General features: G+C 37.2%; 1 protein-coding gene across 1 annotated transcript in view; it reads left to right on the top strand.

The window, feature by feature from the left end:
* Positions 1-24,442, top strand: part of KLHL20 (kelch like family member 20) — a 61,758-nt gene that overhangs the window by 8,697 nt on the left and 28,619 nt on the right. The window contains exons 3-5 of the mRNA XM_059412880.1: positions 10,150-10,723; positions 20,924-21,082; positions 21,836-21,930. Coding sequence (XP_059268863.1) covers positions 10,150-10,723; positions 20,924-21,082; positions 21,836-21,930 — 828 coding nt within the window. The remainder of the gene's footprint in view (positions 1-10,149; positions 10,724-20,923; positions 21,083-21,835; positions 21,931-24,442) is intronic.

The raw sequence follows: 24,442 nt of genomic DNA, 5'->3' as shown, positions 1-24,442 counted from the left end.
GGAGAGGCAGGCAGAGAGAGAGAGAGAGGAAAGCAGGCTCCCTGCTGAGCAGAGAGCCCGATGCGGGACTTGATCCCAGGACCCTGAGATCACGACCTGAGCCGAAGGCAGTGGCTTAACCCACTGAGCCACCCAGGCGCCCCAGAAGCCTGCATTTTTTATCAAACACCCCTGTTAATCTGGTTTCAGAGAAACACAGTATTTGAAAAGTTAATATAACAGCCCAGTATATAATTAATATATAACTATATAATAATATAACAGCCTAATAATAACATTCCTAATAGGAATTGGGCAATTAGTGAATAACAGTATCTACTCACATTTTCACTTCATTTGAAAGAAGAGCCACAAATTCAAGCCATAATTTTAAATCTGTCAATATTATGTTTAGAAAAATCTGATAATAATGAAAGAAGACCCTTTGGATACAGTCAAAGCAAGGGGAAATTTCTATATTCAAGTTGGTTAGTAAATTTAGAATATGTGGCTGATTTTACTGTTTTTCATTTTAAATACCATTTTTTTGGTATCAAAATGCTTTGGACTGGAAGTCCTGACTCAGACTAGTTTAATCAACATGGAAACCTTTTATTTACATACCAAGAAGGCCAGAGGTAGGGTGCCTTCCAAGTTTGGTGTTAGCCAGTGGCCTGATAATAGCATCTTGGACCCAAGTTCTGTCTCCAATGTAGCTATTACAATAGCAGCTCCATCCTAACCCAAAATTGATCTTCCCTCCCACTACCACCTACCAATGAAGAATGCTACGTTCTTCCTTGTTAATGCCCTACAGAAGAAACTCCCTAAATCATGGAATATAAGTCTGTTCCTGTAGTTTGATGATGAGCTGAGTTAAGAGCATGCCATCAGCTAACTGATTTGAGAGAATTCAGGATTTCTCCTTAAAAGCTAGGGACATGGTCATCTTCCTCTGAAGCACATGGCTAGTAGAGGAACAAAATCAAAGTTATCTTTCAAGTTTGAGAGAGTTGATGGTAAAATACATTAATATATCTTGAAGTTATACTTTTCATCAGTACTAAAAGAATAAAAAATCTGCTAAGGTTATTATTAGCAGATCTTATACCCTTTGGTTTTAGAAAGACTGATTCTTTCCTGGAATTGACAGTCATTTTGTGAGAGAAGGCAACAGCTCCCTTTGGTCTCCCTAGTTTGTTAACTGTGGATAGGGTCCAGAGTAATCCTTTCACTTACCTCCTTCAACCTTAAAATACATGTAGATTAATCTTGCAAATAAAGCTAATAAAAATGTTTTTGGGGGGTTCAGTTTCTTTTTGTCTGTAACATCATTAGTTCAATATTAGAATAGAAAACTACAGATTGAAAAAACAAATAATTTGAGATCTAGTTTTTCCAGATAAATTTTTACTTGGACAATAAAGCTTGCTGCCTCAAGGTTTAATTAAAACCTTTCTTGGGTTCTGTCCTGGGGAGCAGTTCACTCCTCAATTTACCATCCCGCCCCCCAGGTCTTTAGAGTATTTATTTCATCAGACGCCAAACAAAGAAGTTGTGAATATAGATGTGACAAGGTGTGAACACAGTCTATTTCTAGGACCCTTATTATATCTTCCCTTCAGAAGGTGCCCAGAAAAATGTACAAAAATCCCCACTTTTATGCAGTTAGAATCCTGTTGATGTAATGAGAATAATGGAGGATATATACTTCAGTTTTTTGAAGTACACATTTACAAAAACAAGTAGCAGAACTATAGGAGAAATAAGTTAGTGTATAGAATTAAATATGGCTTCTAGAATTAAATTGCTAGAATTAAATACTGCTTCTCAGGACATTTAAGATGAGTTATTCCTTAAAATCTCAGCCTGCCAGTAATCCCTCTTCTCATTTCTTCTCATTCTTCTGGAAGGGCAACATGGTCCAACCATGTGGCAGTATGCTTGCTTTCTTTCTTCCATCTAAGAAAAACAACCAAATAAATCAGATTGCCAGAGTCATTTCTATTTCAAATACTCAATCCAGTTGCCCAAGACAGTTTGGGATAATAAAGCACTGACTTTGAAGTCAAAGGACATACATTCAGAAAAATCCTAACACTCACTCCTTGTAAGGTAAGTATAATTATCCCTGCATTACAAATAATGAGCTTGAAGATTAGAGAAGTTAAATAATTTGCCTAAGATTATACCTAATAAATGATGGAGGTAAAGTTTGAACCTGGCTACAAGTTTGCCTGGCTACAAAGCTGGTTTTAAGAGAATTAGATAAGACTTTGGGGAGTATAGTTTTTTTTGGCAGGAAGAAAAGCTGAATTCATTTAACAATAATAACAGGTATTGGGATATAGCAGTGAGCAAAAAAACAAAACCATAAAGGTCTTTTTCTCATGAACCTTACATTCTGTTTGGGGGAGAAAACCAACATATTATGTCAATAGGTAATATATTTATGAAGAAAAATTAGACAAAGTGTATAGAGTGGTAGGGATTAAGAGAAGCTATTTCTTATAACATGTTGGGGAGGAGGAATTTCCTCTTTAAGGTCCTTCTAGCTGGATTTAGAATCAGATTAACAATAAGACAGATTAACAGTAGGAAGTCAAATTTAATAGACTGCTTAAGGGGAATCCACACAGACATGAAAATTCCAAAGATAGTCGGGCAATGAGATACTTCCATGACCTAAGGAGAGGGATAGGGTCTGGGGATACAAAGGGGAAAAAGACCACTAGCAGAAGGGAAAGATGTCTGGAAAACAAAAGTGCCCTCTTTATGTAGGTAAGTTTCTTAGGTAAAGGGAAATCTTTGTTAATAGCTGTCTTTCTGGAAAAGCAGGCAGTTGAGGGGGAGGTAAAGAGCTTTTTCTAAGTCTGCTAGGTTTGGATTGCTTTTAACTCAAAATAACGTTCATGCCAAAGTGGCCCATCTGAGGGTGGCCTGCCACTGGTCCCTACAGTGGTCTGATAAGTTGACATTTGAGCAGAGCTCTGAAAGAAATGAGGGAGTGAGCTCCATAGTCATTTGAGGGAAGAAACTTTCAGGAGGAAGCAGTAAGGCTCTGAAGCAAGCGAAGTCTTGGCATGTCCAGAAAAAAGCAAGGAAGTCCCTGTGACTAGAAAACAATGGGTAAGAGGAAACCAGTAGGAGATAAATTCAGAGAGCTAGCCAGGGGAAGAGTCCTGTAGATGATGGTAAGCCTTATATGCTTTGTTTTTTACTATGAGTGTTTAAAGCATTTGGAGCAGAGGAGTGGCATAACCTGACTCTTTTTTTTTTTTTAAAGATTTTACTTGTTGGGCGCCTGGGTGGCTCAGTGGGTTAAGCCGCTGCCTTCGGCTCAGGTCATGATCTCAGGGTCCTGGGATCGAGTCCCGCATCGGGCTTTCTGCTCAGCAGGGAGCCTGCTTCCCTCTCTCTCTCTCTCTGCCTGCCTCTCTGCCTGCCTCTCTGCCTACTTGTGATCTCTGTCTATCAAATAAACAAATAAAATCTTTAAAAAAAATAAAAGATTTTATTTGTTTATTAGAGAGAATGTACACAAGGGGAGGGGAAGGGCAGGGGAGAGGAGGAGGGAGAGGAAGGAGAAAAGAATGTTAAGCAGACTCTTCAGTGAGCATGGATCCCAATCCAGGGCAGGGTCCCATGACCCTGAGATTGTGACCTGAGCTGAAACCAAGAGTCTGACGCTTAATTAACTGAGCCACCCAGGTACCCCATAATCTGACTTCTCTAAAGGATCACTTAGGTTGTTTAAAGAAGAGAGTATAAATTGATAAAAGTAGACCAAGAAGACCTTTTATGAGACTAATGTAATATAAAACACAGAGTGAAAATAGCCTGAATTAGGGTGGGGCTCGTGAAAAGGTAGAGAAATAGTTGGAATCTAGATATTATTTAAAGGTAGAATGACAGGATTTGCTGATAGATTAAGTTTGAGGGTGTGCGGAAGGGAAGGGGCTACAAGAATTTTGGCCTGAGCAACTGGAAGAATGAAATTGCTTTTTATTAATCTGGGGAAGGCTAGAAAACGACATGTTGGATAAGATAGAGAATCAAGGAATCAATTTTAGATAGATCATTGAGATCTATTTAATTTATGTGATAAGAGACATTTACATGGATCCAGACTGAGAATTTACCCAGGCAGGAAATAAGGGTCTTTTAGCCATTCATATATGGGTGATGGGAACCATGAGATTAGATGAGCTCCCCTAAGAATGTGTATAGAGAGCAGAGAGGATAGAACTTTAGAGCATGACCACATTTAAGAGATTTTTTTGCAGGTTTGCAAACCAAACCTTTGATATGAGTTTACAGATCAGCTATTATTTAAAAATTTGAATCTATACTAATACAATAATAATAGCACAATTTTTTTTGTTATGGTATACTTTTAAATGAAAAAGATATGTAGAAATTAGCTTCTGTGTTGAACATAGGCAAAATAAAAAATTGTTTATATCTGAATTTAACAGTACTTTTTTTTTTTAAGATTTTTATTTATTTATTTGACTGATCACAAGTAGGCAGAGAGGCAGGCAGAGAGAGAGAGGAGGAAGCAGGCTCCCCACTGAGCAGAGAGCCCAATGCGGGGCTCGACCAGGACCCTGGGATCATGACCTGAGCCGAAGGCAGAGACTTTAACCCACTGAGCCACCCAGGTCTCCCCGTAGTACTACTATCTTTATGTACATAATTACGGTTACAACAAAAATGTTTTCAACATGCGGTGTCAGTATTAAAATGGGAATTTTTGAATTTGTCTTGTCTTTAATGGTGGTTCTTTTTTAAAGAAGCTTGATTGTACCATTGTTAAGCATGTGACTTAGTATTTCAGCTTCTAGTATGTACAAGGCATCTTTAAGCACTGTGGTTAAAAGCTTCCTTGATTGTTTAGTGGGTGGTAAAAATTGTTTTTTAACTGCTCAGTTTTTTTCTGCCTTTAAATTGTCAAATATAAACAGTGCTGTTTCTACCAGATATCAGGAGTTATGAACATTTCATATTCTAGAATACAGAATCCCCTGTGGGCTAAGGCCAAGCACAGAAAGATTGAATTTATAAGTACTTTGGAAAAACAGGTTGGTGTTGGAGAAAGGAACAACTGTCTGCTTTCGGCCTGTGCCTTTGTAATGTAAATGTAGTTTCTTTTCCCCAAAATGTCCTTTTCTGTTCTTCTCTCCTTCCCTGGGGACTCTTTCAACACTTAGGTTTTTTATTCTACTGTAGTTCTTGTTGGTGCTACCTGAGCCTTAGGGGTAGTAAACTGATATTGTCCTTTGCAGGCCACATATTAGACTATCTCGGTATAGTCAGAGATGATTAAGTCTGTGAGACTCATATGAGGCTGACCTAAAACCCGGTGTTCAGAACATTGGATCCACACACACCCCCGGCTTTTAAATAACAATATTTTTGAAAGAATTATTCATCAGAAAACTGCTTAGTGAATATAGAATCAGAAACAAATATCTGGGCCGTGGGTATAGGATATTTCACCTAAATTCCTGAACAACCCAATTTAATATTCCTACTTGACAACAAAAATACATACCTGTGAAGTAATCTTGTAGCTTATGCCAGTTAGATCTAGGATCTTTTGAGTACAAATAAATACTTTATCGACTTTTGCCTTTCTACCATAATTTGTATGCTGGTTGCTCTCTCTCTGTTATTCATGTATCTCCCCTTAATTTAATCTCCCCTTAATAGTTAGGTTCCCTGATTGCCTCTTTATATTCCTTTGAATTTTTCTCAGTTCAAGCAAAATGCTTTGTACATTATATGCAATTAGTAAATATCTGTTAAAAGAATAAGTACCATTTTAGAGGGGCATAGATTCTCTTTTCTCTGCATCTCAGTAGATACAGTGTGATGATTATGAAAATCCAAATATCTTCATTACGCTTACATGTCAATTGTTTGTGGCATTTATCTACCAAGTGAACCCCTGAATTTCTGAAATATGAATGTAATGTATAAACTTTGCTTCTATTGTATATAATCTGGAATAACTTTTTTAAAGGTAATAAGCCATTGACTATATTTTATTAGAAATGTTTAGGGGTGCCTGGGTGGCTCAGTGGGTCAAGCCTCTGCCTTCAGCCCAGGTCCTGGGATCGAGCCCTGCATCCGGCTCTCTGCTCAGCAGGGAGCCTGCTCCCCCCCCCACCTGCCTGCCTCTCTGCCTGCTTATGATCTCTGTCTGTCAAATAAATAAGTAAAATCTTAAAAAAAAAATGTTTAGAAATATTTAAAGATAATTCTGAAAATTTCTTAGACGGTCCCAGTATTTTTTAGCTGAAAAAGTCAGGTTCAATTTTGTTATGCTGTTTTCTTCAAGCTTAACATTCATTTTGTAGGCCTCTTACCAAGTTAGTTGACTCCTCTCATAGTTCATTGGTAAAGTTCTTTATGATGACTGGACCAAAATAATCTACATTTACTGCAACTTCCTGGACTTTTAAAAAAAGAGTTGTATAGGGACGCCTGGGTGGCTCAGTGGATTAAGCCTCTGCCTTTGGCTCAGGTCATGATCTCAGGGTCTTGAGATCGAGCCCCACATCGGGCTCTTTGCTCAGCAGGGAGCCTGCTTCCCTCTCTCTCTCTCTGCCTGCCTCTCTGCCTACTGTGATCTCGCTCGCTCGCTCTCTGTCAAATAAATAAATAAATAAATCTTTAAAAAAAAAAAAAAAGAGTTGTATAGAAATTTGGATACCCATAAGGAAGAAAACTGAGAATCTTATTTTGAATTGTTAAATAATTCTATAGTTCCCTTTTTTCCCCAACCCAGCATTCACATCAATCCCAGTTATTAAATATTCGCAGTGCCCCAGGAGATAGTTGTGGTTTCTCCAAAAGCATCAGGAGACCTGCTCTGCTACTGAAAGGAAAGCTTCATGATTTTAGCAAGTCACCTAACCAAATCAGTTTCTTCATCTGTTAAAGGAGTTTATTATTCTAAATGATCTAATGATCTATTCTGTTTCAAATCTTAGTCTTCATTCTTTAAAGCTAGGTAACAGAAAATGTGTGGTTTTCATATCTAAAGACTTCTGGAAAACATTAACATGTAAAATTTACTAATACATTTATACCCTGATGCTGTGATGCAATGTGTATCAAATTTGAGAAATTTACAGGGCTGCCACTTTTTAGAAAAATAATTACTACGGCCTTGCCAAGAGTGTGTTCTGTAGCACTGTTACGGTAACATGTACTTAAATATATAATAAATGCCCAACTTACAGACTTCCAGAGTCTTTGTGTAAAATAGCTTCCCAAGCTCCAGCCATCACCCTACCCAAAAGCCACCGAAAACAGTAGCAACAGCAAATCCTAGATCAGTCCCAAAATGACAGTTACTCTTTTCCTTCTCCTTGTACCTCTTGGCCCTTTTATTTTAGGACTTCAAAACTGAGGTCAGAATTCTGTTGTCAGTAGCTTTTGAACTTTTTTGATACAGCATAGAGCCCTCAAAGGAACCTAATTATACAAATGTTTATGCATTTAAATGTGTATAGAGTACATAGTTGAAACATAGTTATTTAACTAAAAGGAATGTATGCCAATATTTTTTCTTTTGTTTCATTTTTTTGGTGCTGCTTGTGACACACTGAATTGATTTTACAACTAAATGTAGTCCCCATTTATAGAACTCCTACTAAAGAAAAATACAAACCTCCAGTCAACATAAAATTAAACTTTCAGAAAAGTATTTATTTGTAAAGTGAGGAATGTCTGTTTATGGATCTATACATTTCTTTTGTAATCATACTAAATCTTCATTGATTTTGACTGATTTGATAGGAACGATTGGGCATATGTAGTACTTTTATTGGGGGGGAGGGGCAGAGGGAAAAGGGGAGAGAGAATTTGAAGCAGGCTCTATGCCCAGCAGAGAGTCCAATGTAGGGCTTTGATTTCACAACCCTGAGATGATGACGTGAGCAGAAATCAAGAGTCGGATGCTTAACTGACTGAGCCACCCACATGCCCATGACATAGGTAATACTTTTGAACAAATAAGGCTTATTGTCAGATTTAATATCTCTAGCAGCAAATTAGTCTAACAAAATCTTGTCAGAGTTTGTAAGAGTTCTACTAAATAAAAAAGTATTTTGCCTTTCATCTTCTTTACCACCTTAATGTTCATAAACTATGAAGAAAAGATTTCTAAGTAAAGATAAACATCAGTCCAGACTTGCTGGATTATCATTAATTCAAAATTTATGTGAATATTAATCGAAGCATATCAACTCAGGTTTGATTTTTTAAAATTTGATTTCTAATATGGATAAGCATAACCACGTTATTTGAAAGGAATATAAATATTTCTATTACTAGGGTAGCTACAATTTAAAATTCTTAACAGGTAGCAAGTCCTGAGCTGGAAGTTATGTACATTCTATCGTTTAATCTTTGCCATATGGGGTAGATGCTTACCCATTTTAGAGCTAAAGAAACTGGGGATTAGGAAGGATAAGTAACTTGCCCGATAATTGTCAGTAGCATTTCAACCCAGGTCTATCTGTTCCACAGCGTGCTTTGAGACTTTATGCTAGCTAATGTCAGAGTAGCCATAGTACCTAAGTGTCAGAGCTGTTAGACTTGGGGAGAAGAATAAAGAAATCTTAATTTAAGGTATGGTAAAATAGTCTGAGACATCTATGGTTGGACTAAAACTTAGGCAGAGAAGAGAATTTTAACTCATTTCTCCCTGCTAGTTGGCTTCTAAAATATTTGGTTTGATTCTTTCCCTTTTTTACAAACTAATGTGATTTCATAGTTATTTACTATATTTCCTTGCTTATAAGACTACTGGCTCATTTAATAACTTTTTAGAAGTGTAAATATTGCCTTAAAGGTATGTAAATCTTTTATTAGCTGTTGGCCTAACATGTATTTATCCATATAATCGATAACTAAGTTTTCTTCAGTATCACAAAGTTTGATTCTAAGCTTTCCTCTCATTCACAGATCAAAGAATGTCTTGAATTATGTCTGGCCATCAACAATTTTCTGTAGTATCCCAGCAACAAATTAGTTTTTGGGATGCCTGGGTGGCTCAGTGGGTTAAGCCTCTGCCTTTGGCTCAGGTCATGATCTCAGGGTCTTGGGATCAAGCCCTGCATTGGGCTCTCTGCTCAGCCGGGAGCCTGCTTCCCCCTCTGTCTCTGCCTGCCTCTCTGTCTACTTGTGTTCTCTCTCTCTCCATCAAATAAATAAATAAAATCTTAGGGGTGCCTGGGTGGCTCAGCAGGTTAAAGTCTCTGTCTTCAGCTTGGGTCATGGTCCCAGGGTCCCGGGATCAAGCCCCACATCGGGCTCTCTGCTCGGCAGGGAGCCTGCTTCCTCCTCTCTCTCTGCCTGCCTCTCTGCCAACTTGTGATTTCTGTCAAATAAATAAAATCTTAAAAAAATAATAAATAAAATAAAATAAAATCTTAAAAAAACAAAACTAGTTTTTGTAACCCGCGCTTGTGGGTTTTTTTTTTTTTGAGTTTGTTTTTTACTTAACACCTTTGTGATAGCCTATATGAACTGTGAAAATTATCCATCTTAGAATAAAGGAAATATAGTACTATATATAAAGTTAATTTGGGGGTCCCTGGCCTCATTTTTCTGATCTTTTCATGCAGCATGAGCTATGTTTTATAGCTTTTGTGCTAAACCTGAGAGAAATCTAATTTATCTATGATAATGAGAAATACACATTTCTGTGTTTTAGAAAAATAACAAATACCAATATTTTGGTTAAACTAGATTAAGAAATTAAAGTCCCATGGTCTGTTTTGTGCAGAGAGAGAATAATTTACAAGTGTTTTTCATAATTTTTATTACTATATTGCAGGTAGTTATAAAAGATATGGTCCAAGACCGTCTAGTTTGAATACTTCGGAGATGAAAAAAGAATTCTCCTTTATTTTATGGGAGTGCATAATGAAAGTGCTCTGATTTGGGATTATTAATGTTTGTTCTTCAGAAGACGTTAAGAACGTGTATGAGTTTTGGCGTTCTTAGAAAGGAAGCTCTTTGGGAGTCTCGTTCTCCCTTTTGATTACCTGCAGTTTTCCCCTACCTCTTGAGTATGAACAGTTTATGGCAAGAGTGAGTTTCTAATAATATTGTCATCATCTTTCTTCCCTCCTTCCCCCATTCCTGTAGGTGTACCAACATTCGACCAGGAGAGACTGGAATGGATGTAACAAGCCGCTGCACCCTTGGAGACCCCAATAAACTGCCAGAAGGGGTTCCCCAACCCGCTCGCATGCCCTATATCTCAGACAAGCACCCTCGACAGACCTTGGAAGTGATTAACCTTCTGAGAAAGCACCGGGAGCTCTGCGATGTGGTGCTAGTTGTGGGCGCTAAGAAGATATATGCCCATCGAGTCATTTTGTCAGCCTGTAGTCCCTATTTCCGAGCTATGTTTACTGGAGAATTGGCAGAAAGCCGTCAGACAGAAGTAGTGATTCGAGACATAGATGAGAGGGCTATGGAACTACTGATTGACTTTGCATATACCTCCCAGATAACTGTGGAAGAGGGCAATGTTCAGACCCTTCTGCCAGCTGCTTGCCTCCTTCAGCTGGCAGAAATACAGGAAGCTTGCTGTGAATTCTTAAAGAGACAATTAGATCCTTCTAATTGCCTGGGCATTCGGGCTTTTGCTGACACACATTCATGTCGTGAGTTGCTAAGGATAGCAGACAAGTTTACTCAACATAACTTTCAAGAGGTGAGTTGTACTTGGTGGTTTGAATGCAGTCATAATGTATTGGTCAGGAGAGCAATATGAGTTCATGTTCTGCTAACATGTATCTGTTTGGATATTTACTGCTGATTCTAACTCATAATACCAAAGATAAAAGTTGTTATTGATTCTAAGCCTGATTTTTATTTTAGAGACCAATTTTATGTTCTGTCAATAAAAGCTATAGTTTAGGGATTTGATTCTACCTAGCCATATTAATAAACTAGTTTATAAGTCAGAATACAGTTTATTAATTCGTTAGGAAATCGGTGCCCTGGTATCAGTCATTTGTATGAAACATTACCTTCCCGATTATGTGGATTTTTCGTCAGAATAAATAAATCAGTTACTTGGAGAACTAACAATCAGAAAAATTACATTAGATGTAAATGAAAAGAATTTTTCATTAAATCTGTTATTTTTCATTCATTTATTTAATAAATACGTGAAAAGCTACTGTTTCAGACACTGTGCTTGGGGAAAAAGGCTAGACGTAGCACTGAACAAGATGCATAGAGTGTCCATTCTCATGGAGGTTATAATCAGGCAGGGCGTATATCCACTGAATGCATAATTACATAAATAATTACAGTTAATAGGTGCTACAAAGAAGCCTGGATGATTTAACATATTACAGAGAGATTTAACTTTGGTTCTGTAACAGCTGATTGCAAAATTCTGAAACATGAAAAAGCATAACTAGGTTGAGAAACTGAAAGAAACCTAGTGACAGCCAGAGAGCAAAAGAGAGGATGTTATAATAATTTTACAGAAAGAACAGAGCCCCATCTTACTGGAGTTAATAGACCATGTTAAGAATTTGAAGTTTAGGGGTGCCTGGGTGGCTTAGTCATTAAGTGTCTGCCTTCGGCTCAGGTTGTGATCCCAAGGTCCTGTTGTTGAGCCCCGTGTCAGGCTCCCTGCTCAGTGAGACACCTGCTTCTCCCTCTCCCACTGCCCCTGCTTGTATTCCCTCTCTTCCTCTCTCTCTTTCTCTCTCTCTCTCTCTCTGTCAAATAAATAAATAATCTTTTAAAAAAGGAGAAAAAGAAGAATTTGAAATTTAATCTTAAGAGTAATAGAAAACCATTGAAGAGCTTTAAGCAAAGACATGGTCCCTTTGCACTCTTCTCCTCACCAGGATAACTTCCAGTGGATCAAAGATTTTAAAAATACAAATAGAACCATGAAAATATTAGAAGATGACATGGAGCAATTCCTTTTTTGGGTTTTTTTTTTTTGAGCAATTCCTTTTTAATCTTGAACTGAGAAAGGCCTTTCTAATTAACACAGAAGGCATAGAAGAAAACATAGATAGATTTGACTACATAAAAATAAAATTTTGGGTGCCTGAGTGGCTCAGTGGGTTAATCCTCTGTCTTCGGCTCAGGTTATGATCTCAGGGTCCTGGAATTGAGCCCTACCTCTCAACTCAGAAGGGAGTATGCTTACCCCTCTCTCTCTGCCTGCCTCTCTGCCTACTTATGACCTCTGTCTGTCAAGTAAATACAATCTTTAAAAAAAAATTTTTGCATGACAAAACAAAAAAACAGTAACAAGATTAAAGTCAAAGACAAAGTGAGAGAGTGGGTAGTGCCTGGATGGCTCAGTTAATAGAGCATACAGCTCTTGATTGCAGGGTTGTGAGTTCGAGCCCTACGTTGGGTATACAGATTACTTCAAAATAAAATCTTTAAAAAAAAAAAAAAGACAAAATGGAGCAAAATATTTGCTGCTATCACAGACAATAATCTCTTTAATACAGCAAGAAATCTTATTGGTCAATAACCTAGCCAGTGATGTAACCAAAAAATGGGCAGTAAACACATTCAGATTGCCCTTAAACATACAAAAGTCTGCTACAGGTTGTTTATAATAGCTGAAACACAAATTAAAACTATACCAAAGTACTATTTTTTTTTTTTTTTTTTTTAAGATTCTATTTTATTTATTTGAGAGACAGAGATCACAAGTAGGCAGAGAGGCAGGCAGAGAGAGAGGAGGAAGCAGACTCAGAGAGCCTGATGCGGGGCTCAACCCCGGGCCCCCGGGATCATGACCTGAGCCGAAGGCAGAGGCCCCAACCCACTGAGCCACCCAGGCGCCCCACCAAAGTACTATTTTTCACTTCTCAGATTACAAAATTATAATGTATCAGATTACAAATAACTAGAAGTTTGATTCCGCATCCTGTTGACAAGGGCATGGAGACAAGGTAATGAAGCTACATTGCTAGTGTGAATATAAATCGAAACAGCCTCCTTGAAAGGAAATTTGCACACTTTTTTCACACTGTTTGACTCAGCAGTCCTATTTCCGGGAATTTGTGCTACAAATATACTGGAGAAAGGAGCAGTTTGAGGAGATGAGATCATGGGTTTTGTTTTAGATATATTTAATTTCCTATATTTATATTTCATATACACACACACACACACATATATATACACATATTTATTTATTTATTAAAGATTTTATTTATTTGTCAGAGAGAGCTCACACAAGCAGGCAGAGGCGGAGAGAGAAGCAGGCTCCCTGCCAAGCAGGGAGCCCAATGTGGGACTTGATCCCAGAATCCTGGGATCATGACCTGAGCCGAAGACAGCGGCTTAACCAACTGAGCCACCCAGGCATCCCTATTTATTTATTTATTTATTTATTTAATAGATATATTTAATTTTGTAAATAGAGATACTGAGCCAGACCACTGTTTATGAGTCTTTTATCTTAGAAGTTAGACTGAGATTAAAATTCATCAACTCATAATGAAACTATGATGACATAATCCTTTTAAGGCAGGATTCAACCCAGAAACCATAAAGGATTGGTATATTTGATTGCATAACGATTTAAAACTTTTTGGTAACAAAAAGTCACTTTAAACAAGGTCAAAAAATCAATACCACTGAGGTCACTAAGAAGGAAGAGAGAAGAGAAGAGCCTTAACATTTTTCCAGCATTGAAGGATGGTTAGTGAAAGAGCAACTGGTTGAGGAAATGGAATAACGAGAGAAGAGGAAAACCAGGAGTGTGAGATCATGAAATGGCATCAAAAGGGATTTTTTATTTTTAAAGAATGAGGAAATTACATATATATATATATATATACATATATATATATATGTATGTGTATATATATATATATATATACGTATATATATATATAAATTAAATAATGCATAAGCCAATAAGTTTCCAGAAATTTAGATTAGGGCCATTGGCCTTAAGAAATACTCAAACATCACAAACATTTTGGTACTAGAGAAGGTATTGATCAGTTGAGCTATAAAGAGTCCAGAAGTTGACATTTCAAGTCCGTGGAGGAAAGTGGAATTGTTTAATAAATGTCATTAGGAAAATGGTGATTTGAGGGAAAAAATAAAAATGGAATTCCCAATGGATGAATAATTTAAACCTAAAAAATGAAATTCTAAAAGTTAGTTATTAGTTGGCTGGTAGTAAAAATGACTTTTCCAAGCAGGATACAACCAAGAAGCCATACGGAAAGATTGATAAATTTGAATTGTCTAAAATTAAGAATTTTTGTTCTTTATAACAACAATAACAATAAGAGCACCATAAACTAAATAAAAAAATCAATGTCAAACTCATACATGGAGCATACATGAGGGAAAAAAATAGTAATTTCCATAAAACCCATACAAATTCAGTAAGAAAAACCATGGAAAAACAATAGAAAAATAGGTAAAGGGGTGAATAAGTAATGTGTAAAAAGAGATATTCAAATATAAGTAAACAGGGGTACCTGGGTGGCTCAAATGTAAGTAAACATTTGAAAGTTTAGTCACCCTTACATGTAATTAAAGAAACATACATCAAAACAAGATACCTGGAGCCCCTGGGTCGCTCAGTCTGTTAAGTGTCTGCGTTTGGCTCAGGTCATGGTCCCCGGGTACTGGGATGGAGCCCCTCATTGGGCTCCTTGCTCAGCAAGAAGCCTACTTCCTTTCTTTCTGCCTGCTGCTCCCCTGCTTGTGCTCTCTCTCTCTGTCAAGTAAAAAAAAAAAAAAAAAAAAAGAACAAGATACCATTGTTAACCCATCAGGTTGGAAAAACTTTAATTTTATTTGAAAGAAAATAGAAATTTTATAAGAAATTATAAGAAAAAGAAAAAAAAAACTTTCATATATCCCTTACCAAGAATCCCAGTTGTTAATATTTTGCCACATTCATTACTGTTCTCTCGTTATGTCAAATATTTTTCTTTGAACAATTTGACAGTAGATTGCATACATCCTATTCCTGTACTCTTGAACATTTCAGTATGTATTTTCTAAGACCAAGGACATTTTTTTTACATAGAATTCTCTTACAACAGTTCATTTATCAAAAGCAGGAAATTTGACATTGATTGAAAGCAATATTTAATTCATAGTTCCCATTCCAGTTTCACCAACTGGAGTGGAGGGCAGAGGAGGGGTGCATAGGCCAGGCAAAGGGAGAAGGAGAGAAAGAATCTTAAGCAGGCTCTATGAGTGGTACAGAGCTTGACTGCATGTTCAATCTCATGACCCTGAGATCATGATCTGAGCTGAAACCAGATGCTCAATAAACTGAGCCCACCAAGGCGTCTCTTACTGCTTGATATTTTACATTTTGCATATATGTGCTTTCAATGTTTCTTTTCCTTGAAAAAGGTAGCTAGTGGTATGTCTGTTTTATTCATGTTTTTCCAAAGAATCAGTATTTCAACTTACTAATTAGATCTACAGTTCTTTTCCCTATTTCATTACATTCTGGTTTTACCTTTATTAGTTCCTTCCTTGTGTTTTCTTTTGACTTGCTGTGTTCTTTTTCTAGCTGTTTGAGTTCAGAATTTGATTTGTTTTCATCCTTTTACATTAACTACTATAAGTGTTTAAAGCCATAGTTTTCCTTTGATCACTAATTTAAATATATTTAATAGATTCTTATTTTTATCGCTCAGTTGTTTTACAGTAACTTCATTTATATTTCTCTCTACGAGGAACTATTAATAGCAAAATTTTAAATATTTAGGTGGAAAGAGTTTTTTTTTATTTCATTTTTAATTTCTAGTTTCAGTGCACTGCAGTGTTTGTAGTGTTTCTACTTAATGAAATTTACTGACTTTTTTAGTCACATAATATATGATCAGTTTTTCTGACTATTCCATATGTGCATGGAAAGGAAGTATATTTTCTTGTCTCTATTTTTTTTTAAAGATTTATTTATTTATTTATTTGACAGAGAGAGATCACAAGTAGGCAGAGAGGCAGGCAGAGAGAGAGGAGGAAGCAGGCTCCCTGCTGAGCAGAGAGCCCGATGCGGGACTCGATCCCAGGACCCTGAGATCATGACCTGAGCCGAAGGCAGCGGCTTAACCCACTGAGCCACCCAGGTGCCCCTGAAAATCCTTTTCTTTTCTTTTTTCTTTTCTTTTCTCTTTAAAGATTTATTTATTATTTATTTATTTATTTGACAAGCAGAGATCACAAGTAGACAGAGAGGCAGCAGAAAGAGAGGGGAAGCAGGCTCCCTTCTGTGCAGAGAACCTGATGCGGGGCTGCATTCCAGGACCCTGAGATCATGATCTGAGCCAAAGGCAGAGGCTTTAACCCACTGAGCCACCCAGGCGCCTCTGAAAATCTTTTTTTTTAAATAGGCAGTTAAAACCCATTTCTATCTATTTCTATTACTGATATGTTTGCACTCAACTCTATCATATTAATTTTTTATAAAAGGTATCTAATTTAGTTATATTTACTGTATTTCTTTTTCTATATGAAAAATACGCTCTTCATTTTTATTTTATTTGCTTTGGTATATAGGAACATTTGTGCTTTTGTTCTAGTGATTACTTTTGTAAAGCAGAAAAAGAAGAGCAAATTAAACCCAAAGTAAGTAGAAGGAAGAAGAGAATAAAGGTTAGAGCAAAAAACCAATGGTTCTTTGAAAAAAACTGATGAACCTCTAGTTACATTGATCAAGAATAAAAGGAGAGAAGACAAAATTTACCAATATCAGAAATAAGAGGATATCACTACAAATCCCTCAGATTAAAAAGCATAATAAGGGAGTATTAACAACCTTTTGCCAGTAAATTCAACAACTGATAGGAAATGGACAACTTCTTTGAAAAACACAGATTATAGAAACGGACTCAAGAAGAAACAAAACCAGAACAATCCTATATCTATGAACGAAATTGAAACAGTAATTTAAAAACCTTCCCACAAAGAAAATAACCATCCCGGATGGTGAATTTTATCAAACACTTAAAGAAGACATAATATTAATTTTATATAAAGTCTTTCAGAACAAGAAGGAGGAGGCTGCCAAATAAAGACAAAATCACCCTGATGTCAAAACCATAGACACTAAAAGAAAATTACAAATAGAGCTCTCTCATTAATTCAGATATGGAAAAATTTTAATAAAATATTAATAAATTGATTCCACTTAAATATAAAAAGTGGAATACACCACGACTAAATGGAATTCATACCTCACTAAAGTTAATAGAGTTCGTTTCTCATTTGAAGTAATCTAACTACTTCATACACTTTTTAAAAATAGATTTGACTCTTAATTTCATCCCACTATGTTCACATGTCAAAATCCACTCTCTAAAACTAAAGATTTGCCAGCACTGAGAATTTCCAAAATAATTTGCCAGAGTCACTGGACCCCATATTAAGAATTGCCGGCTTTTAGGATGATGGTAATATTTTGTATCTTGATTGAGATCATGGTTACATGAATACACTGTTCAAAACTGATTGATCTGTACACTTAAAATAAATAAGGTTGATTTTTAAAAATTTCCTGCCTTAACCATAGCTTGTGTTTGGGATCTAAAGTAGTAGCAAATGTCTGAAGAATATCCTTAATAAATAGTACAGAAAGTTTTAGAATCCCTTCCAGTTCTAACTGGGCCTCTCAAGTAAACCTGATATATACCATAATGAAATCCCCTTGTTCATGGACTAAAATGCACTAGTTTGTTCACTAGTTCTGTGCAGATAGAAAAATTGTCACCATTTGGGGCTTAACACGTGACTCACTTAAGTTATTCTCTAACTTAAAACTATATTTAATTTCCTTCTATTTCATTAGACCTAGCTTAATTCATACAATGTTATTTTTGTCCATAAACATGAATTTAAAAATTGTCTTTCAACATTAAGTTCACCATTCACTTCTAGATGACTTTGCTTATTCACTCTTGTTGCTTTGAGCTTTATTCATTCTTCAAATTGCATCTGTATTCATCTGAAGAAACTAAAAGTAAGCTCATTACCAAAATACTGTGGGACTTAAAATTCAGATCTCCTATGAACTTTTACTTAAAACAGATACTTTAAAGAATTATTTTCTTGGGGCCCCTGGGTGGCTCCGTTGGTTAAATGGCGGCCTTTAGCTCACGTCATGATCTCAGGCTCCCTGCTTAGTAGGAAGTCTCTTCTCCCACTGTCCCTCCCTGCTACTCGTGCCTGTGCGTTCTCTCCCTTCTCTCTCTGTCAAAAAAAAAAAATCTTAAAAAAAAAAAAGCAATTATTTTCTTAAATTGGTTGTTTGGTCAAGGATAGACTTCAGTGCTAGATTTGCTTTAATCGTGAGCATTAGTATCTTTTTCCTCTTGGTGGAAAAAGGAGAAGTGACAATTTAACCAGACTTTGTTTATCAAAAGTATTATTTTTACTCTTTGCTAAGTGCCAAACAAATATTTTCTCACACAGATTTTCATGTTTTCTTGCCATTTAGTGTTTCCAGTAGGTGACTAGTGAATATAATACTGATTTATTCATAAACTTTAAATTTGGTGATCATTGGTTTATAAGTTGGGAAAAAGGATTTATACTTCAAACAAGATCCAAAAGAATGCTAAGGCGCTTCACAGAGATATATGATACCACCTTTGTGTTTAAGAGATCAGAGTGAAAATATTCATAAGGGGAAAGTAAGATACAGCCATGGCTACAGTCTTCATGCTATGAAGGCCAGCACACCTAATTTGGGGCCAGGCCCCGAATTTTGCTCTTGGTTTTATAACCCATCATGGGGTTATCAGGTAAAAAACAGGGTGCCCAGTTTATGGGGCGCCTGGGTGGCTCAGTGGGTTAAAGCCTCTGCCTTTGGCTCAGTCATGATCCCAGGGTCCTGGGATCGAGCCCCACATCGGGTTCTCTGCTCAGCGGGGAGCCTGCTTCCTCCTCTCTCTGCCTACTTGTGATCTCTGTAAATAAATAAAATCTTAAAAAAATAACAACAACAGGGTGCCCAGTTTAAATATAAATTTCAGATGAACAACAAGTAATTTTTTAGTGTAAGTATGTCCTTTGTTTGATTTACTAATTCTGACAACCCTGCCACAGAGGGTACCATGCGGTTGTTCTAACTACTGAGTTACCTGCGTGAGCAACCTCAGCTAAAATATGGAGGTACCTATTTAATTTTCTGACCTCCAGAAGGTTTCTCACTCAGACGATTTGAAAATTTGTGCCTATAAAAATTGTAGAGTTCATTAGAATTTTCTACTTTAAGTACAGCTGACCTTATGGCTCTCATGGTTTTGGAATTTGCATTTTTTTCTGCTGTACTTGGGAAAAAACATTCTTAATCAAATTTTCAAATTGCTATGGCTTATCTCCTATCCTGCTAAATATTCTGACTTTTTGATCCTAAAAATGCCCTCTTATAAGAGTACATCTTCTGGGGCATCTGGGTGGTGGCTCAATGGGTTAAGTCTCTGCCTTCGGCCCAGGTCATGATCTCAGGGTCCTGGGATTGAGCCCTGAGTCGGGCTCTCTGCTCGCTTCCCCTCCTCTCTCCGCCTGCTGCTCTGCCTACTTGTGATCTCTCTCCCTCTATCAAATAAATAAATAAAATCTTTAAAAAGAAAAAAAAGAGTACATCTTTGGCATTAGAGGTTACACAGTAGGAATTAGAGCTCACACAGTAGGAATTAGAGCTCTTAATGGTATCCTTCCTGCACTAATAAATAATAGACATGACAGGTAGCACAGTTGTCTGAATGGGAGAACCGACCACATGGATCGTAGCAGTCCTGTTTCCCTCCCTCCTCCACCTTGTGCCCTGCCCCCTTCTACCCTACATACCAATGACAAGATTTACAAGATCTTGGGATTTGTGGCTGGACTGCACAACAAGGTCATATCCTTGTTGCCATTTCATCCCCATGGTTGCTCCTCAGAGTGGTTTGATACTCACAGGTTTTCATGGGTCTAATGCTCTCCTCAGTATATTCATTCTTGCTTGCAGAATTGCTAATACCCACATCCTTTTTTTTTTAAACTGGCGCCTTTGTGTTTCTGCCCCAGATATTGCTCCTTCAGCTACTAATCTTCCTCTGAAAGCTTCCTCTGATTTTTTTTGTATGCCTCATATTTCTGGAGTTATAATTTGGTGTAGTTTAGTTTATTTTGAATGTAAACTTATATTTTGATACTTCATTATAGAAAAACAGACTTCCTTTTTCTTAAATAGCTTGAATCACAAATTATTATTTTTCCTCAATTTTAATTATGTCCTTGGTATTCTCCTTTGTTCCCCCACCCCTTTTTTAATAAACTTTATTTTTTAAAAAGATTTTATTTATTTTAGAGTGAAAGAAAGTACACAGAGGGGAGGGGCAGAGGGAAAGGGAGAGAGAAACTTAGGCAGACTCTGTGCTGAGTATGGAACCCAACGCAGGTCTCAATCTCACGACCCTGAGATCACACCACCCACAATCCCTAAACTTTATTTTTTTAGAGCAGTTTTAAGTTCATGGCAAAATGGAGCAGAAAGTTCAGAGTTCTTATGTACCCCAGTTACACACACACTGTTATCAATATTCTGTACCAGAGAGGTATGTGTGTTACAACTGATGAACCTGCATTCACATGTTATCACCCAAAGTCCCTAATTTAGAGTTCACTGATGCTGTTATACGTTCTATGGGTTTTGACAAATGCGTCCATTATTGTAGTAATATAAGGGGTAGTTTCATTGTCCTAAAAGTCCTCCATGCTCTGCCTATCTTTGTTCCCTTTTCAAATTTTTTTTCTTCTCTGGTACTCTTTTGAACGCAGCTCCATTATGAAATAGAGCTTTGTCCCGTAACCCTGAAGAACAATATCGAAACAGTACCTTAAATGTAGTCACAGGGTTTTTTCTTTATTCTTACCTAACTTTGAACAGGTGATGGAAAGTGAAGAGTTCATGTTGCTTCCAGCCAATCAGCTCATTGATATAATATCCAGTGATGAACTAAATGTTCGCAGTGAAGAACAGGTGTTCAACGCGGTGATGGCCTGGGTCAAATATAGTATTCAAGAAAGACGTCCTCAGTTACCCCAGGTATGATGGAAACATTTCTCCACGTAACTATCTTTTTTGTAGTGGATGAAATAGTATATATTTGACTTGCAAAAAAGAAACAGTTGTCACTGTCCCTTATGTTAGACTGTGACAGAGATCATCTGTCTCTCAATAAATCATTAGATAGTGTTTAGAAACATTTTAAGTGTTTATCACTATGTACTTTTGCTCCTTGGCTTCCTCTCTATTTTGTCTCAGCTCTAGGTTAGGGCATAGGACAAGTCAGAACCCGAATGGTACTAAAGGAACAAGGGAAAGCAAGCATGGCAGTTACCCTGTTTCCCATCCCAATGTGGCTTGGAAATCACATGTTGAAGAGTACAGGGATGATATGGGCCATAAGTGGTCACTAGATGAAATGTTTAAAGTTTTTGTTATTATGACTATATTTTTAGCAATTTAATAGGATATTCTTCCAGATTGTTATAGTTCAGTTATATAAGGTAATTATAAAAGAGCTTATAACATATTGCTGAAAGCTCAAAATAGCATTCTAAATCGATATTAGTATGCTTTCAATTTTCTGGTTATTCTGATTACTGAAATGGTAAAATAAATTTAGGTTTAGTATTTGTGCCTTCCCTCCCTCTTTTTTATTTATTAATTAAATCAAATTAATTCAGTTAGATCCCCAAACAATTGAAAACACAGTATGGGAACATGGGTTATGTATTCTCTTAAATACTCTGCAAGTGGGAGCTCGCGCCTTTAACAGTATTTATTACCTCTTAGGTGCTGCAGCACGTTCGTCTGCCTTTGCTTAGTCCCAAGTTCCTGGTGGGCACCGTAGGCTCTGATCCCCTCATCAAAAGTGATGAAGAATGCAGGTATGAGTGGCTCTGGGTGGCAAAAATCAGCAATGAGTGTTCCTGTTTTCTCCTAATTTCCTTATTTGTGTTGCTTCCTAAATATTTGTATTTCTTAGTGCTGACACCAGGGCAGTATTTAACAGGTTTTTCTTCTGGGTTAGGGTCAAGAGGAGGAGATGAAAGAAGAGAGAACTGAGCTTCCAGGATTCCATTCCATTAGTTTTTATGTATGATGCTAATTGGTGTAGAAGTGGCAATAAAGAGTAGATTTCTAAGGTTTTAATGCAAGTTTGAATTTGAAGAGGCAATTCTCTGCTAATTTATGTTTTTCTTGAGATAAATAATTTTGTTGATTCTTGTCAGAAAGTGTCAGGAGCACTTTATCATTCTATCATATAGGCCTGCCTAGGGAATAGGACCAGCTTTGCTTTCTGCGGGTGTGGACAGAGTCAAAGGACTACTCCTCACACAGCTGTGGAAGGGGTTCCACTAGAGGTTGGTGGAGTGGTTTCATAATGTATTTTGACTGAAAAAAACTCTGAACACTTTTATAATACAAACAAGATAGCTCTTTTATTGGGCTATTTCTATAAAATAGACATGATGTAAAAATTACTTTTCCCAATATGATAGGTTTTAAGATTTAGAATCCAGTCAGACCATACGGTATTTTTAACCATTCCCCGCCCCCGCCAGCATGTTCTATATATAAAAATGAAAGAGCAAGTCAATACTCAGAACTCCTTAAACTGTATTGACCTTTGAGTCTCCCTTAGTGACTGAAGAAACTTGCTCTAGTAAGAAATCCCTAGAACTGAGGTAGAACATGCAGAATCATTTGTCTTTCTTCTGAAATCTGAAGCCTGTCCCTTTAACAAGGTATGTCAGAGGGGATTTAGATATTTGTCTCTTCAATTTAAAAAGCAGACAGATGGAAATTAATTCCCTCAAATATTTACAATAGCAGAAGGCAAACTGCATGAATTATAGATTCAAAATCTGAAGAAACAATGCAAAGTGCCCCTCCCCCATAAAACATAAATCAGATTGTACTGATTCTGATGCACAAAGTAAAGGTACTTCCAAAGTCACTTTTTTTTTTTTTAAAGATTTTATTTATTTATTTGACAGACAGAGATCACAAGTAGGCAGAGAGGCAGGCAGAGAGAGAGGGGAAGCAGGCTCCCTGCCGAGCAGAGAGCCCGATGTGGGGCTCGATCCCAGGACCCCGGGATCATGACCTGGGCCGAAGGCATAGGCTTTAACCCACTGAGCCACCCAGGCGCCCCCAAAGTCACTTTTAAAAGAAGCTCTTTCCTGAAATCGGAGTGGGAGACAAACCATGAGAGACTGTGGACTCTGAGAAACAAGCTGAGGGTGTTGGAGGGGAGGGGGTGGCGGGATAGGTGGGTCTGGTGGTGGGTATTATGGAGGGCACGTATTACATGGAGCACTGGGTGTGGTGCATGAACAATGAATGCTGGAACACTGAAAAGAAATGAAATGAAATGACATGAAATGGGGGGGGGGGTTTCTAAAAAAAGAAGCCCTTTCCTAATATCCTGACCTCATGACATTTATTAGTTGTGAGACCTTAAGCAAGTTACTTTAACCTCTTTCTCCTATAATATCTTCATCTGTAAAGTAGGATGACAATAGTACTTACTCCATCAGGTTGCAGTGGGGATTGGCAAGTTAATACATATTAAGCCCTTAAAACAGGGACTGACGCATAGCTGTAAGTGTTCTTGTTCTTACTGTTAATTTTGGGTTGGCTTGCTAAGTATTAGCTCTATAGTACTCCTTCTGGGAATTCCTGAGCACTCAATTAAAAACCAGCTATTGGGGGCGCCTGGGTGGCTCAGTGGGTTAAAGCCTCTGCCTTAGGCTCGGGTCATCAGGGTCCTGGGATCAAGCCCCGCATCGGGCTCTCTGCTCAGTAGGGAGCCTGCTTCCCCTCTCTCTCTGCCTGCCTCTCTGCCTACCTGTGATCTCGTCTGTCAAATAAATAAATAAAATCAAAAAAAGAAAAAAAACCAGCTATTAGGGGATCACAATCCTTGTTTTTAAGGCTGAGGAAGCTTGAAAAAGCTCTTGGTCATCAGGTTGGGATTTGCAGGGCAGGGGTTATTGGTTTTTTGGAAGAGTCTTATCAAAATCATATATTAGAAGTGCATTATTGGGTCATGCTTGGGACTGGTCCTGCAGGAATGAATTACTCTTTGTAACAGAAAAAGCTAGAGAAATGAAAATATATTTTAGGAAACACTTCCAAAGTTGAGAAAGAATAGAATAAGAGATTGAATTTGCACTGATTAGGCACTGAATAACTCGGAGGATTCAAGTGAGTGGAGTACATACATGAATGGTTTGTATTAGGATATTGTATTCAACAAGTATAATTACTAGGATCTTCTCAGAAAGTACCTTAATAGGCAGAAAAAAAAATTTGTTCATCCTCAGTAGACTTGTTGAGAGCAAACCATTTCATATGGTACTGGGTAACAACTTAATTATTAAATGACAATAT

The sequence above is a fragment of the Mustela nigripes genome, chromosome 10, assembly GCF_022355385.1.
Source record: "Mustela nigripes isolate SB6536 chromosome 10, MUSNIG.SB6536, whole genome shotgun sequence".
Classification (NCBI taxonomy): domain Eukaryota; kingdom Metazoa; phylum Chordata; class Mammalia; order Carnivora; family Mustelidae; genus Mustela; species Mustela nigripes.
This window is presented reverse-complemented; position numbering and strand designations above follow the sequence as displayed.